Source organism: Taudactylus pleione, unplaced genomic scaffold (genome assembly GCF_031769625.1).
Source record: "Taudactylus pleione unplaced genomic scaffold, aTauple2 ptg000387l, whole genome shotgun sequence".
NCBI lineage: Eukaryota > Metazoa > Chordata > Amphibia > Anura > Myobatrachidae > Taudactylus > Taudactylus pleione.
In genome coordinates this window covers 1898728-1914357 of record NW_028284788.1, presented here as the reverse complement: position 1 = coordinate 1914357, position 15630 = coordinate 1898728, and the positions used below count along the sequence as shown (strand labels likewise).

General features: G+C 46.4%; 1 protein-coding gene across 2 annotated transcripts in view; it reads left to right on the top strand.

Moving 5' to 3' along the window:
- The window catches only part of ELAPOR1 (endosome-lysosome associated apoptosis and autophagy regulator 1), a 529163-nt gene that overhangs the window by 249367 nt on the left and 264166 nt on the right, over positions 1-15630 (top strand). For both annotated transcript variants that reach the window (XM_088445747.1, XM_088445746.1), the window contains one exon: positions 2779-2919. In XM_088445747.1, coding sequence (XP_088301873.1) covers positions 2779-2919 — 141 coding nt within the window. The remainder of the gene's footprint in view (positions 1-2778; positions 2920-15630) is intronic.

The following is a 15630-nucleotide window of genomic DNA, read 5'->3' as shown; positions in this document are numbered from 1 at the left end:
TGATTCTGTTGGATAGATGAGTGACAGTGGATTATGTTTCAAATCATTTCCCAATCAGCCATGATTCTGCCTATGCAATAATCCATGACAGACTTAGGTTTCGAAAGGTTTGTACGAGATGGGCACCGAAACAACTCACGGAAGAGCACAAATGTTTGGACATCTGCAAACAAAATTGGACCGATACTCTAAGGAATATGAAAATTTCTTAAAAATAATTATTACTGATGATGAGACATGGATTCATCACTACCACACCTGAGAGTAAATGGCAGAGTATGGAATGGAAACATCCTCAATCGCCGACCAAGAAAAATTTAAAAAGTCAACTATCAGCTGTAAAATTGATGCTTACAGTTTTCTGGGATTTCCAAGGGCCAGTATTGGCACATTATCAGTTAAAAGGTTCAACAATCAACAGTACTTGTTACAGTAAGATGCTCACTGAAAAGCTGAAGCCTACAGTTAAAAAAAAATGCAGAGGACTGTATCAAAGGGTGTTGTGTTGTTGCATGACAATGCACATCCGCACACCACTGTTCATACTGTCGATACTCTCCAAAAACTTTGTTTTGAGGTGTTAAAGCATCCTCCCTATAGTCCTCATTTTGCCCAATCGGACTATCACCTGTTTGGTCCCCTGAAAGAAGCCGTAGAGGACGAAGATTCAGGTCTGGTAATGAAGTGAAGACAGCAGTGCATTCGTGGCTCGCAGCTCAACCTAAAACATTTTTAATGTGGGAATACGAAAGCTTGTTGACAGAAAGACAAAGTGTATTGAAAAGCAGGGAGATTATGTAAAAAAATTATGTATTTGTCTTTTCTGAAAGTTGATTAAAATAAATTCTACAGCCAGAGTGCGGATAATTTTTGACTCACCCTCGAATATAAATGTGTGTGTACAACTGACTCTCTGAGGGCAGGATACCTGCAGTCTGCAGAAGAGATGGTGGTGGTGCTCCTTCTGCTCTTTTTAGGTGGCCGCGGCTGTAGGGAAGGAAGCAGGGACAGAAGGGCCGGCACAGAGTTGTGCGTAATGGCAACGCCGCGTCATCAGGTCAGTCATTAGTATGGGATGCACTAGGTGACAAGAGTAGTCGGGGTAGGGGCCACTTACCAGGGGGAGGAGACACCAGGAGAGTTACCATGGCCAGAGGCACTGTAGCACCGATTTAATCCCTTGGGAGCTGGGACGGGGGTACCCTTTGTACCCCCTTTCGCTGGGTCTGATTATACTGCATGAATATGATGGGGGCATCGGCACATTGAAGATAGTTGTTTATCCTGATAATCACACCTTCATGTCTAAACATTTATTATACTGTATATTATTGTGTTAACCATGTATGTTCTACAGTATGTCCATTGTTTTATAAATGTTGCAAGGTGGGTCACATACAATACACTGTTACTATTGCATAAACATGTATGTGTGCTGTTAGTTGTGCAGCATGCCTCCTGCCAATTGCATGTATATGTGGGCAACAGGTGTAACACTCATCATGCTTTAACAAACTATCTGGAATGACATCTGAAAATGAGCTGAGGATTGGGGGCGGTCCACGGACTGCCTCCTGTAAGTGTACCGAGTGAAGAGCATGGCTCAAGCAGATGGGATTGCGCTTTTAAATGTTGAGGAAAAGACAATAATAATGTATAGGAGTATGTGCAGCATGGTGAGCCCCTTGACATTTTTGTGTTGTGTGTATTAATAGTAAAAGAATGCATCTTTCACCCACTATTTGCTTAGATGATTTATTTAACCTTAGGTGCCTACACAGTTAGCGATAATTTACATGATTTGCCTGATTCCGACGAATCGTGACGACAAATCGTGTAAAATATGCCCAAATCGTGAGTGTCCACTCACGATCACAATGCCGATGTGCGTCCCTGCAGGTCGTACATCATATCTTCACATCTGCCGTGCTGTAGGGCAGATTTGCCAATCTGGGACACGATGCACTGGAAAAAGTTAAGGACGCACGATAGATCGTTTGTCACATTGGACACTTTTTACACCAAATCGTGTGCAGGACTGCCGAGGGAGAGTTCAAGGGAAATCGTACATGATGTCAGATCGTGATCACATCCCCAAGTGAAAAGACATAGTATCCTCCTCAAAATATTGACTTAATAAGTGTTATAGATAGGAGACAAGGGCCCTCATTCAGAGCCGTACGCTCTGAGCAGAGCGCACGCTCTGAATGAGGGCCGGGCTCCATTTTCATGGAGCGTCCTCCTGGACGCTCGTATAGCTGTGGGTCACCACCCACAGGCTATACGAGCGTGCTTTTTGATGGCCGCGATGGTCGAGACCATCGCGACCATCGAAATTGCGAGCCGGAGCCTGCGGTTGAGGTTTTCAACCGCAAGCTCCGGAGTGATTTTGGCTCTATCAGAGCCAAAATCACTCCCACTGACATCACTAGTGATGTCAGTGGGCCGGCTTCTGACGGGAGGCGTTCCCGTGGGAACACCCCCGTCAGGGAGGCACGACCCCGGCACGCCCACCAAAGGGGGCGTGCTGTCAATCAACATTGACAGCACGCCCCCTTTGATCGGACACAACGAGCGAAGGACTTTCCTTCGCTCGTCGCGTCTGGCGCATGCGCACGGCGGAGCTCCCTCCGTCGTGCGCATGCTCAGTGCATAACATCGACCCACTTGCGAGCGGACAGCCGCTCGCGAGTGGGTCTGAATCAGGCCCAAGGTTAGATTTATGAACACATCATAATAAGAATGTTGCAACATTTTATTTGTGTTTGTTTTTATCAGGGTGTGAATTCAGAAATGACCTCACTAATAGAAAGTTGGCAAGGTTCTAGGGAAAAGCAGTCCTACTCATATCGTGTGGAGAGAAATATCAATACCACTTTTACTTGGGCATTCCAAAGGACCAGCAATCAAACAAATACGGTAAGTAATAGGCAGTAATCTACCACTGTCCTGTATAGCATGTCTTTCTACTTTTAAGTACATTACACTCAATCGTAACATTACATTTCTGCATACCGTCTTCTAAATCTGTATCCCATATATGCTGACACCCAATGTTTACATTGCATGCTTTACTATGCAATTTTTTATTGATTTATTTTTACATGAGTCACTTTTGTACAATTAATAATGCCAAAGTACATAAATAATAATAATAATAATAAATATAGAGGATAGCATCTGTGCTATCTTCACTTGATTGTCCGTTATTTTCCTTGTCCATTTTTTTCACATTTAGGGCCAAATTTAATAGGGTCCAAGTTTTTTGTGCGGGACAAACTCGTACCTTTTCGCAAATTTAAAGGTGCAAGTTTGTCTCACAGCTCGGCAAATGTAACAGCCTGCAAACTTGTGAGTTTGAGGATATTACATTGTGTGAGTCCGTGTGAGTTTTTTCGTATGAAAACTCGGACCTTGTAATGAGTGATCTTAGCACCTGTGTGCTTCTGTCATTCACATTAATGTTGATATAAACTGTGGATCAACCTGCATGGACAAGTTTGTGGTTTGCACTTCTGCTTGTGTAATCAGTAAAGAGGTGCAGGCACCAGGATCAATGATTCCAATGATTGCATGATTTTCAAGGTTTTACTTACTTCTTGTCAGTACAATCTGATAAAACAGGTTTCTGAACAAGCCATTCACATCTATTTCCTTGGTTCACAGCATGCTTAGTGCTTCGAGGAAAAGCAACAGTGTAGTTCACAGTTAGAAAAGGTTGTAGTTGTATTGATTTCAAATATAAAATACCAATTTGTCATTTTTATCTACATGATTAGATGGTTGAGTTCTAAAATGAGTGTTTGTTAATTCTACACAAAAAATAGGTGTTGATTTTACTTTGTATTACTTAACTTATATTTAAGTATACATGGCACATTACAGTAGACACATCAGCCTCCTTTCTTCTGACAACACCTCCATTGGCTTTTCCTTCCTAGGCTGTAGCAGAGAGGTTAGGCCCATACACAGTAAAATTACTTAATGTTACAACTTTGATAGGCAGAATAATCTGGAAAATATATTAACAAAGTACACACACACACACATACACTAGATAGATATAACACACACACAGCATACTTACACATCTGTATCCAGTGTAGAAAAGCTCTACTAATTAAAGCTCTCTGTCTGTAAAAAAACAATTGGTCCGACAGGGGGGTTTCTGGGTACTCAGAAACGGATGGGCATGAAATCCCAGCAATCGACATGCCTGCTGTCAATATACTGACAGCGGCATCCCGATGCTCAGGATCCTGGTCTGGTAAGTATAGTAACCCTCCCCCCTTCTCCCCCTAACCCTCTGTTCCTACATCCTAAAACTAACCATCCACCCACCCCATCCTAACCTAACCCTTCCCCATTAGTGCCTAAACCTAACCCCCATCAGTGGTGCCTAACCCTAACCCACCCCCAGGGATATCTAACCCTAACCTCCCCCTTCCCTAGCCTAACACTAACCCCTCCATCCCCGTGATGGCTATACCTAACCGTTCCCCCGCTGCTAAGACCTTATAAGTCCGCTATACTTAAGTTCAGCATCCCGGCTGTTAGCATGTCACCTACTCTCTGGATTTCATCAGCCAAAATGCCGCATGTAGGTATATTAACTACATCGCCTTAGAAACCCACCCTGTGTGCATCTCTGCAGTCCTAAGTGCACAGGTATCTTCAGCACCCTAGCAATTATATACTGTATCAGTGCTCTAATCTCTCCAGCACTTATTTGGAGAGATTAGTTACGAATATCAATAGCAAGATGTGGTGCAGACTTAGGGGTAAATTTACTAAAGTGAGAATTTTTAGAAGTGAGTTTTAGAAGTGATGTTGCCTATAGCAAGCAATCATATTCTACTTAACATTTAACTAGCACCTTCTAGAAGATAATAGCTAGAATCTGATTGGTTGCTATGGGCAACATCTCTTCTAAAAACTCTCACTTTAGTAAATTTACTCCATAACATCCATTAGCAGATAAATTGAACGACTGAACGATATATCGTTCAGCCGTTCAATTTATCTACTATGGATAGGCCCTGAACGATGACAGATGCGCACTCCCGCGGCCGATAAATTGAATCTTTAATCTCTCCAACAAGTTGGTCAATTATCGCATATCACTACCAGATATTAGAAATATCTTGCAGTTTATATGCGGTAAACGACGAATGAAGAAAGATATTAGCAGCAGCTACAGAGCGCTGCAGAGAAAAAAATCCACTCCCTAAGAAAAACATCTGCTAATGGATAGGCCCCTTTACTATGATATGTCTTCCTTCTCGACTTAGTAGTCTGTCAGCCTCCAAAGATCCTCCATGGCCACAGCGGTGCCATGCTGAACTGCACAAGGTACGGTATCTCTCTCTTTTCAACTGTCGGGACTCAGCTGCGCCCTCAGAACTACACACACAGCGGATACAGATATGTCCTTCATCATTCATCACAGATATGTCCTTCATCATTCATCACAGATATGTCCTTTATCATTGCTAACCTCGTCACACTGCGTGTGACGAGGTTAGCAAATCCTGAGTAAGGTCAGAGCTTTTGCTAGTGTGCGTAAGGCTGCAATTGTACTCAATGTTACCGATGGTTTTGTGGTCTTTCTAAGTATTACGGATGAGTGTAAAGTAAAGTGGGCGACCGTTTGTCAGGCTGCGTATGGCATTGTGATTGCAGACATTAGCATATCTTCGCAGTGGCACTGCGTGCATAATCACTATTGCAATCGCAGTTGTGATCTGTACGGAATCAGGCCCACTGACCTGTTTTTTGTTGAGCACACTGAGCTTTTTGTGTGCAGGGTGCTGCTATGTGTTATGCTAAATATTGTGACTTAATTGTATAGCAAACTGAGCTAGAGCTCAGGTTACAAAAAGGGGGTCACAAGTTCATATTTTATATAGTGTACTATACTGTATACTTGTAACATACATTTATACTACAAATCTGGTATACTTCTACTTAAGTGCCTATTTCTGTAGTTATTCACACAATATGCCGTTACCCTCTTTTGAAGCCATCTATTTCATAGCATGAGCTTCACAGTTTAGTGCACACTCTTCCTCTTAGTCTCAGGCCTAAATGCTCCAATGGGGTGCAGCAATCTAGTTCCCCAGTGGCTAAGCCTATGACAAGGACTTTAATTTTTGAGCCTGTATAGCAGTGCCTTTGTCTAGACTGTCCCACATCTCCGTTTGCACCCCTCCTGGGTTTGCAAGGATTTTACCAGTCTGTTCTATGCCTACTGTAGCTCTGATGTCCAGCTCGCTACAGAAGGTGCTGGACTCCGTAATTCCTCTGTATACAAGTAGGAGCTGTCTAACAGCTCAGTGATAAAGCTCCACGTAGAAATCAGCTCAGCCTGGGTTCAGATCCCTTTAGGGCTCATATATATACTAGCGGATGTACCCAGTTTCAACTGGGTAAACCTTAGATATTTTCATTTCCTTCATACCATCTTAACTTAACTTACATGATTAGTAAAGGAGCATGCTAGAGAGGCTTGCAATGTCCCCTAGAGAGGTTCTGTGTAAAGCATAGCTTCCACACGGGATGATGTTCACCACCGAAACCCTCATAGAGCTCACCATTGTGGCACACCTCAAAGACAAACTCGAACAGTTGCCCAGCCGTCACCAATTTGCATAAACCACCATAAGCAAAGTGATGGGAAATGTCAAGGAGGTACTCAGCAGAACTGGTGTAGTTGTCCCCTTAGTTGTCATGGGACATGATGGAGAACTCTTCCCAGTTGTTCACCACATGCCACACAATTAGTTGATGCACCTCCCTTTAGCCATTAGCTGAGTGTCATACATGAGACAGGAGAGGGACTGGAACAGGCAGGCTCTATCTCCTTCGATGGGGACATTGGTGTGAGGTACCATCTTCCCTTTAACATTCAAAAACTGAATTGCCATGTTCAAGAAAATGAAAAATTCAAATACAAAGCAAGTGAACTATCCAAATGGAAAAAAACCTAGTCTTTAGCAGTGGTGACTCCAGAGGTGGAGGGACACCACACCAACTGTCACCCCAAATGCTGCGAAACATCACTGGTAGTTGACTTTCCTATTTGAATATTGGACTGCACTGCAGCCATACCTCTGAAGCCACCACTCGACCCAGGCAATGAGCTTACAGCCCCACAGCACTTGGAACATGTTGCTTTGTCACCCAATCACATTGGTCGATAGGAAACATTTTGCCACATTTCACCCTCATAAGGGGTCAAATTTTAAAAAATCCCTGCTTAGTTGGTGCTTACATCATGGAAGGAATATACTCCCTGAATTTCATGTTTCTAGGTCAAAGAGTTTGGGCGTTGATGAGTCAGTCAGTCAGGACATTGCACAGGGGGAGGATACATTTTAGCCCTTTCACCCCCTTAGGAGCCTAATTTTAAAAAATCTCAGAAAAATCCCTGCTTTGTGGATGCCTATGTCATGGAAGGCATATACTCCCTGAATAATATACTTCTAGGTCCAGGGGTTTGGGCTGGACATTGATGAGTCCATCAGTCAGTCAGTCAGGACAGTTGTTTTTATATATCTAGATTATAGAACCTCTGGCTACATTCAGGGTTTGAACTCCCTTCCCTAGTGGAGGATGATTATGAGCAAATCTCTAAATTACATTCTGAAGAGATTATCCTTGTCCTGGTACAATTAAAGTCTGAATAGCAGAGGTTGAACTCTCCTTATTTCTGCTCGCAGTTCAGACTACCCTTCCATTGGGGGGTTGGGTACGGGATTCCAGCGGTTGGATCCTGGCTGTCAGAATACCAACAGCGGCATTCCAACAGTCATAATCTTGATGCTTGCAGGTAAGTACCCCTACCCTGACCCTCCCCCTAACCCACCTTTCCCACAGCCTAAACCTAACCCTCCCCCTAGTGCCTAACCCTAGCCACTAACCGCTACCATAACCCAAAGCTTACCGTCAGGGTGCCAGTGGTCGGGTTTCTGGACTGCTGTTGGGATTCAGCCGCTGGGATGGTAACTACATCCCTCCGAGGGCAGGTCGTTTTAAACAACAGACAAAAGATTGGTAGTCAGGCAGAACTGGTTCGTTCATGGGTCTCTAGTAGCCTTTATTGTTTCTTTGAGCCATTCCCTCCACCTAATGGAGCCAGATGGGACAGACCCATCAGGAGCAGATAGCTCAGATGTTTTGTGTCTAACCACAAGACAGATTGAAGGTGTCAACCCCACCTGAGTGTTATATCTACATAATACTGTACATTATGCTGCTTCTCTCCTTCTTCCTTCTTTGGACGGAGGTGACTGATAAGAAGCTGAGGATCAGGCCCAGTGAAGCGCTCTCCCCTGTGGACAGCCCGCTAAGGGATCTCTGGTGAACTTCTGGAGGCCATCTTCTCCAGAAACCGGTGTCCCTGTAGATAAGTTACATCAATTATATGTATGGCTAGGTAAATTTCAGGATATTATGTGATCAGTCAGCCTACGTATGTATTTAAATAGTCTGCTTGCACGCAGGTATGTTTCAGGGACCCCATTTGAATAGGTACCCTTTGCTCAGTGTGGGATCCGCTCTATGGTCTCCTGACTGCAATTTACTCTCCAGGACACACTTGAGTTTCTCATTCCCAGTGTTATTCCTGTTCCACATGCATGCTCAAACTACAGGGCGCATACATGCTCATACTGCAGGGCGCATACATGCTCATACAACAGGGCGCATACCACTAATTATAGATGCGTATTCACTGCCATAAATGACATGCCCATTAGGAAAAAGGAGCGGAGCACACTTGCATTGTCCAAGGCTACATCTTATTAGACGCCCTGGATTGTACCTTTGTCGGTCTACAATATTAATAATGCAAGACTACTACTGCATTATACTACAGGATGTCACATTTGCTTTGTTAAGGCCATGTCCTAACATAGCAGAGTACACTTTACTCTCCAGAGCCCACAGTGCTCAGATAATGTGTCCCTTACAGATCTGTCAGCACCTCACAGCATATATAATGCCTCACAGCGTTTGCTATAAACATATATGTAATCGCTGTTTTGTGTATCTTTTCAAAGAAAATGAAAAATAAATAAATTATTGAAAGAAACGGTGACAGAGGTCACATACACTGCTCTGACTAATACTACATTGCCTTATAGCCTGCTTCTGGGCTGATAACCTTATAGCTTTAGGTACATGCTATTTGTATTACTATTTTTGGCTGTCTTTCCCACGGGCGTATTAAGAGAGGAGGGGGCCCATGTTCACGCCCCTTCAGGAGCCCCCTCCTCTCTCCCTGGCTGCCATCAGAGAACTGACAGCAGCAGTAGACCCGGGCGCTAGAGTTTGCCCAGAGTCTAATGCCCATGCGCAGTACCCTGGGAAAATGGCGCAGCAGCCATTTTCCCAGTGATTTCCTACTGCATATGCGGAAAACGCAGGGAAAATGGCTATGGTGGCCATTTTTTAGGCGTTTTCAGCAGCGCTACTCCATGGGACATTGGAGAGATAAGAATGGGAAAAAATATGGGTGCAGGGTGTGTGGTGCGGGCCCCCACTGGACACGGGCCCGTGTGCACTGTGGTACCCATTATAAATACGCTCCTGGTCTTTCCTATATTGCCTGAGGTACATTCTGGCAAATCAGTCCCACCTTTATTCCATAAGGTGTTCATCTTGCATTATGTCTAATTATCCACTTGGTATGTGTCCTCGACACGACCCTCATGGACTGGATCGGCTGTTTGCCTCACATAGGGGTCTTTTTACTAAGCAGTGTTAGGAGACAGAGGCCCTGATTCAGAGCCGGACGCTCTGACAGAGCGCTCGCTCTGAATCAGGGCCGTCCCTCCTTCATTTTGGAGCGGCCTCCTGGCCGCTCGCATAGCTGTGGGTGACCACCCAGAGCTATAGCAAGCGGCCAAAATGATGGTCGCGATGGTCAAGACCATCGCGACCATCGGGCTTGCGATGAGACCCTGCGGTAGGGTCTCGCTCCCGCAAGCCCAGGAGTGCTTTTGGCTCTATTAAATCCAAAAGCACTCCCACTGACATCACTAGTGATGTCAGTGGGGCCGGCCCCAGACGGTAGGCGTTCCCATGGGAACACCTCCATCTGAATCAGGCCCAGAGTGAAAAGTGATAAGGTGCCAGCCAATCAGCTCCCAACTGTCATTTTTCAAACAGCCTCTGAGATGGCAATTAGGAGCTGATTGGCTGGCATCTTATCACTTTTCACTCTAGGCCTGATTCAGAGCCAGACGCTCTGACAGAGCGCTCACTCTGAATCAGGGCCGGCCTTCTTGTTTTTTAGAGCGGCCAGGAAGATGGTCGCGATGGTCAAGACCATAGCGACCATCGGGCTTGCGACGAGACCCTTGTGGTAGGGTCTCGTTGCCGCAAGCCCCAGAGAGCTTTCAGCTCTAACAGAGCCGAAAGCACTCCCACTGACATCACTTGTGATGTCAGTGGGCCTGGCCCCAGACGGTAGGCGTTCCCATGGGAATGCCTCCGTCTAGGCAGCCACGCCCCCAGCCCGCCCACCAAAGGGGGCGTGCTGTCACTCAACATCGACAGCACGCCCCCTTTGGTACGATACCCGGAGCGACGGAGTGCCCGTCACTATCCGGGTCTCGCACATGTGCACGACAGAGCCTGCTCCGTCGTGCGCATGCGCACTGACCTACCATCGACCCGGTTGTGAGCGCACAGCGCTTGCGACCGGGTCTGAATCAGGCCCTCTGTCTCCTAACACTGCTTAGTAAATAGACCCCTATGTGTTAATTACTCAGGTGCAGTTTGACGCAGCTGTGGCCACTCTGATTATGCTGTGAACCTTTTTTTCTACCTATTGACATTACCTAACCTTCTTTATCTAACTGACAGGTTGGTGATGTTGTATAACCTGTAACGCTTCCTCTACAAAATTTTGTGGTTACATGGCATGCTGTGGTACTGAAAGATAATTCCTACAATAAGTATCTTTTGTTGTATACATGGACTACATTTGAATTTGGGACTTCCCCTTCTAGTGTATCTATCAGGAGTATGCTATGAACTAAGGGCCTGATTCAGAGCCGCTCGTAAGCGGCCGCTCGTTCGTTCCGAGCGATGTTCGCACATCTGCGCATGCGTATGGGTTGTAATGCGCATGCGCCAACCAGTCAGTGCGGTCGGAAATCGTGTGCTCGCAAAATAGCGAATGCCTGCTAATTTGAGTGACAGGATGAGGCGTTTGTGGGTGGTAACAGGGGAAGGTGCTTGAAAACGTGGAGTGGAGATCCGAATGCAGGCGTGCCAAACGGTCAAAACGGCCGTTTTAAGGGTGTGCATAATTAACAAAGCAGCGTCATTGACCACGTCACTTGGTTGTCTTTTAGTCTGAACTGCTTGCATGATTGCGGTAGGAAAATGCTACCATAAGAATAGCGAGCAGTTCATACGCCGTTCGATGTACTCGATTAATCTAATAAATAGCGGAGAATGACGTATGATGCGAGCGGCCAGGGGGCGTTTTTTTCAAAATAGCGAGCGCATGTTTCGTTTGCTCGTTCAGACATAGAGGCGTCAACAGACCGCAAAGAGTGAGCGCTTAATTTAAATATCCAGCCCCTTTTTCAGAATGACCGTCCGCAAATAGCGCCCGGCTCTGAATCAGGCCCTAAGCTCTATGGTATCCCTTTAGACAGAGACTGGTCAGTTGTTCCTATATCAGTTTGGGCCATTGAGTCCTTGGTTAAACGGGTCAGTTTGTCTTACAGGTCAGTTTTACCATGTTCAGCCTCAGGTAACTCAATACGGCTCAGACCATAGCTTAGCCAAAAACCCTAACTGCTCATCAAGTCAGTGTGGTTTCCGCTGTCCTCTAGTTATGTAAGCCAATCTAGTTATGTAAGTCCAATTCTTTTGACCCCGGGTGATTAGTCTTCACCGTCTGTTTGGTGTACTGCTATTTATCCTCCAGTCTATTGCTGGGGGCCTCCCTTGGTTGGGGTTTATCACTATTTCTCCTCTGTGTTGCTTAGATTTCATCGTTTTTGTGAAGGTGCATCCTTACAAGACTCTAGTTTTGCAGATTTCTATATATCTCCATGCCGTTTACCTTCTTCGAGGGTGATCACTCACTGCCTGTGATTCCACCTCTGTACTTGCTTCCGACAGTTCTCCACTGGCTGACTAGGTACATGGATTGGCTTTTAGCAGGTACGCAGATTGGCTATTCGAGTGACCCCAGTATGCTCTACAAATCTGGGTACAGGGATCTTTTGCCAACTGTTGTAGGAACCCCTATCCCCTTGAAAATTTTCCTCTGGGACTAAACTTTCTGTCCATGGCCCAGGCCTACATCTGAACCTCAATCGATCAGCTTGTTAGAGGAGCAAATGCAACAATGCTCATAAACTTTAGGAGTTTTTTTGGATGCAGAGTGCACATTGGGATTGCGCCTGGACACCAGGGTGTCTGAGAACCTATTCTTTGGAGGTGTGTACCTTCCTGAGCCAGTACTCAGTATGAAATCTGAATCTGGCAGTCTGCTGACTCCTCTATTGAATTTAGGCTGGACCTTATTCAGAGTCGGTCGCAAGCGCCGATGCGCTTGTTACCGACTCGATGGTTAGTCCTGCACACGCGCAGCGGCAACACTGCGCGTGCGCAAGCCCCGGAGCGACAGAGAAACTCTGTCGCTCTGGAGCTCGTTACCAAAGGGGCTGCTGTCGATGTTGATCGACAGCTTGTCCCGTTTGGTAGGCAGGCCGGGGGTTGATTTCCAAAATGGAGGCATTCCTTAATGAACGCCTACCATTTTGTGGGCGGCCGGACTGACATCATCAGTGATGTCAGTGGGGAGCTTCCTGCTCCATCAGAGCAGAAAGCTCCGAGGGCTTACGAGTGCCCAGATCCAACCTTAGGGTTTTGTCGTAAGTCCCGATAGTCACGATGGTGATCACCATCGCGACCATCAACCTGGTCGGTCGTTAAGCTGTGGGTGTTAACCCACAGCTTAGCGATCGACAAGGAGGCGGTCGTTCAGGATGCAAGCGGCCGTCCTGGTTCAGTGCGACTGCTTGCAACTAACGACCGCCTCTGAATGAGGTCCTCTGTCTCTCTTCTCTGACAGGCAGGGAGTGCTTCAGATTCAGTCTGCTGTCCTTCCTCTCGGTTGCCCTATGAGATTTGTTTCTGGTGTTAAGGGCTGTTTCACTTTAATCAATTCGAGCCCTAGCTTCGATGGACCTCTGCTGGCCCCTGGGACAGCCAGTGTACCTTCTCGCTTTCACTCTCCTGCCTGACGGGTTTCCTTAATTGAGCGCTGTATCACACTGATTCCCACAAGACTCGGCAATCCTCTGCACCAGTTGTGATTGTCTTCCTATGCTGGCTTCTCCATTTCATATCACTGTGGAAATCATGATGCCCCTCTTTGGTAGAAGGGGTCACTGGACTCGTGTTCCTTCCTCGCTTCGCTGTACATAGGCCGGACAGCGAAGCAAGGAATTTCAGGATTTCCATAAGTAAGATTAATGTTTTGTTCATCTGCCCTTCCCTTGTTCCAACGAGCCGACCCCAGACTTGGTTGGAGCGCCTTCCACTCGGTCAGTGGGTGCTTATTGGGTGGCTGGGCAGGTTTCCTCCTTGGAACAACACTGCAGGGCCTCTGCTTGGTACTCTATGCATTCCTCACATTATTCATATTGAACTCTTTTACCTCTTGAGATACTAGTATTGGTGAAAGGTCCTCCTTGTGGCTCAGCAGCATTCCCTCGCTTCAAGGAACAGCTTTCCACCTACTCCCTGTCCTTGGCTTTGTTAGTTTTAACTGGCTGCAGGATGCAGGGTGTGGGGTATAGAGGAGGAGGAGCCTGTGCTGCTGCTTCAAAACTTTAACTATTTAGTGACCAGGCTGCTCCAGCTCCATCTACACCCCGATATCTCCAGTGTACCCCATGGACTCAGAGAAAAGGATTTTACAGGTAAGGAACAAAGATCCCATTTTTGAATGCTCTACTATTCATACACTTACAGTTCATTCTACAATAAGAATAAACTTGTGCACTGCAACTAACAAGGGCAGATTGGGATGGAAAACCAGCCCGGGAAATTTCTGGAAGCAGCCCTATTGGGGGCAGGGTCTGTTGAGGGGTACGGGATCCTCCCTTCTCATAGGGCATGCTTCTGAGGCAGTCACTGCCTTCCTTGCTTCTCTTGCTGCAGTTGTGTCAAACTTTATGCTAATGGTGCTACAAAACTGGCATATCAGGAGCAAGCCTGTTAGTAGAAAGCGATGTGGCTCATATTTCAAACCAGGACCAGCTTCCGATATATCCTCTGGACGGACTTTCTACTAACAGGTATGTTTGCCCCTGATATACCAGTTTTAATTTTTTGTGATGCAAGTGATTTATCCTAAATAACCCCATTCAGCTTTTAACTAGGGGTGAGCGGGTTCGGATTTCTGAAATCCGAACCCCCCCGAGCCCCCCCCGATCCGAGTCCGATCCGAGTCAGGCTCGACTTTTCCCGCCTGACTCGGATCTGAAATCGAGGCAAAACGTCATCATCCTGCCTTCCGAGTCTCGCGGGTTTTGGATCCTATATAAGGTACCCGCGTCGGCGCCATTTTCTCACTCGGCTGTGGACAGTGAAGAGGGAGGGTGGGAGTTAGGGCTGTGTAGTGTAGTGTAGTGTAGTGCTGCTGTTGTCCACTACTTCAAAGTCCATAGGGGCTGGCTGTGTTGTGCTGTGCTGCTGTTGTTAATAGGGGCTGTGTCCACTACTTCAAAGTCCATAGGGGCTGGCTGGACTGTGTTGTGCAGTCAGTTCTCCATAGGGGCTGTGTCCACTCCAAAGTCCTGTGCAGTGTCCCAGTCCTAAAGGGGTGCTGTAGTGTTGTTCAGGGGGTGCACTGTCCATCAGGGGTGCTCCCCCCAAGTGCTAAAAAAATAATATATTTTCTGTGATTGTGAATTGTGTGCGCAGTAGCCGCACGTGCATCAACAAAGTAGTGACAAGCGTGCGCCTGTGTCATAAGTAAAGGGCCGGCTGGCTTGACCGTTAAAGGGTGCTGTAACCCCCGAAAGTACACTCCAGTCCAAACCAAAAAAAAAATTATTTCCTGTGTTTGTGAATTGTGTGCGCAGTAGCCGCACGTGCATCAACAAAGTAGTGCCAAGCGTGCGCCTGTGTCATAAGTAAAGGGCCGGCTGGCTTGACCGTTAAGGGTGCTGTAACCCCCGAAAGTACACTCCAGTCCAAACCAAAAAAAAATTATTTTCTGTGTTTGTGAATTGTGTGCGCAGTAGCCGCACGTGCATCAACAAAGTAGTGCCAAGCGTGCGCCTGTGTCATAAGTAAAGGGCCGGCAGGCTTGACCGTTAAAGGGTGCTGTAACCCCCAAAGTACACTCCAGTCCAAACCAAAAAAAAAATAATTTTCTGTGTTTGTGAATTGTGTGCGCAGTAGCCGCACGTGCATCAACAAAGTAGTGCCAAGCGTGCGCCTGTGTCATAAGTAAAGGGCCGGCTGGCTTGACCGTTAAAGGGTGCTGTAACCCCCAAAGTACACTCCAGTCCAAACCAAAAAAAAAATTATTTTCTGTGTTTGTGAATTGTGCGCGCAGTAGCCGCACGTGCATCAACAAAGTAG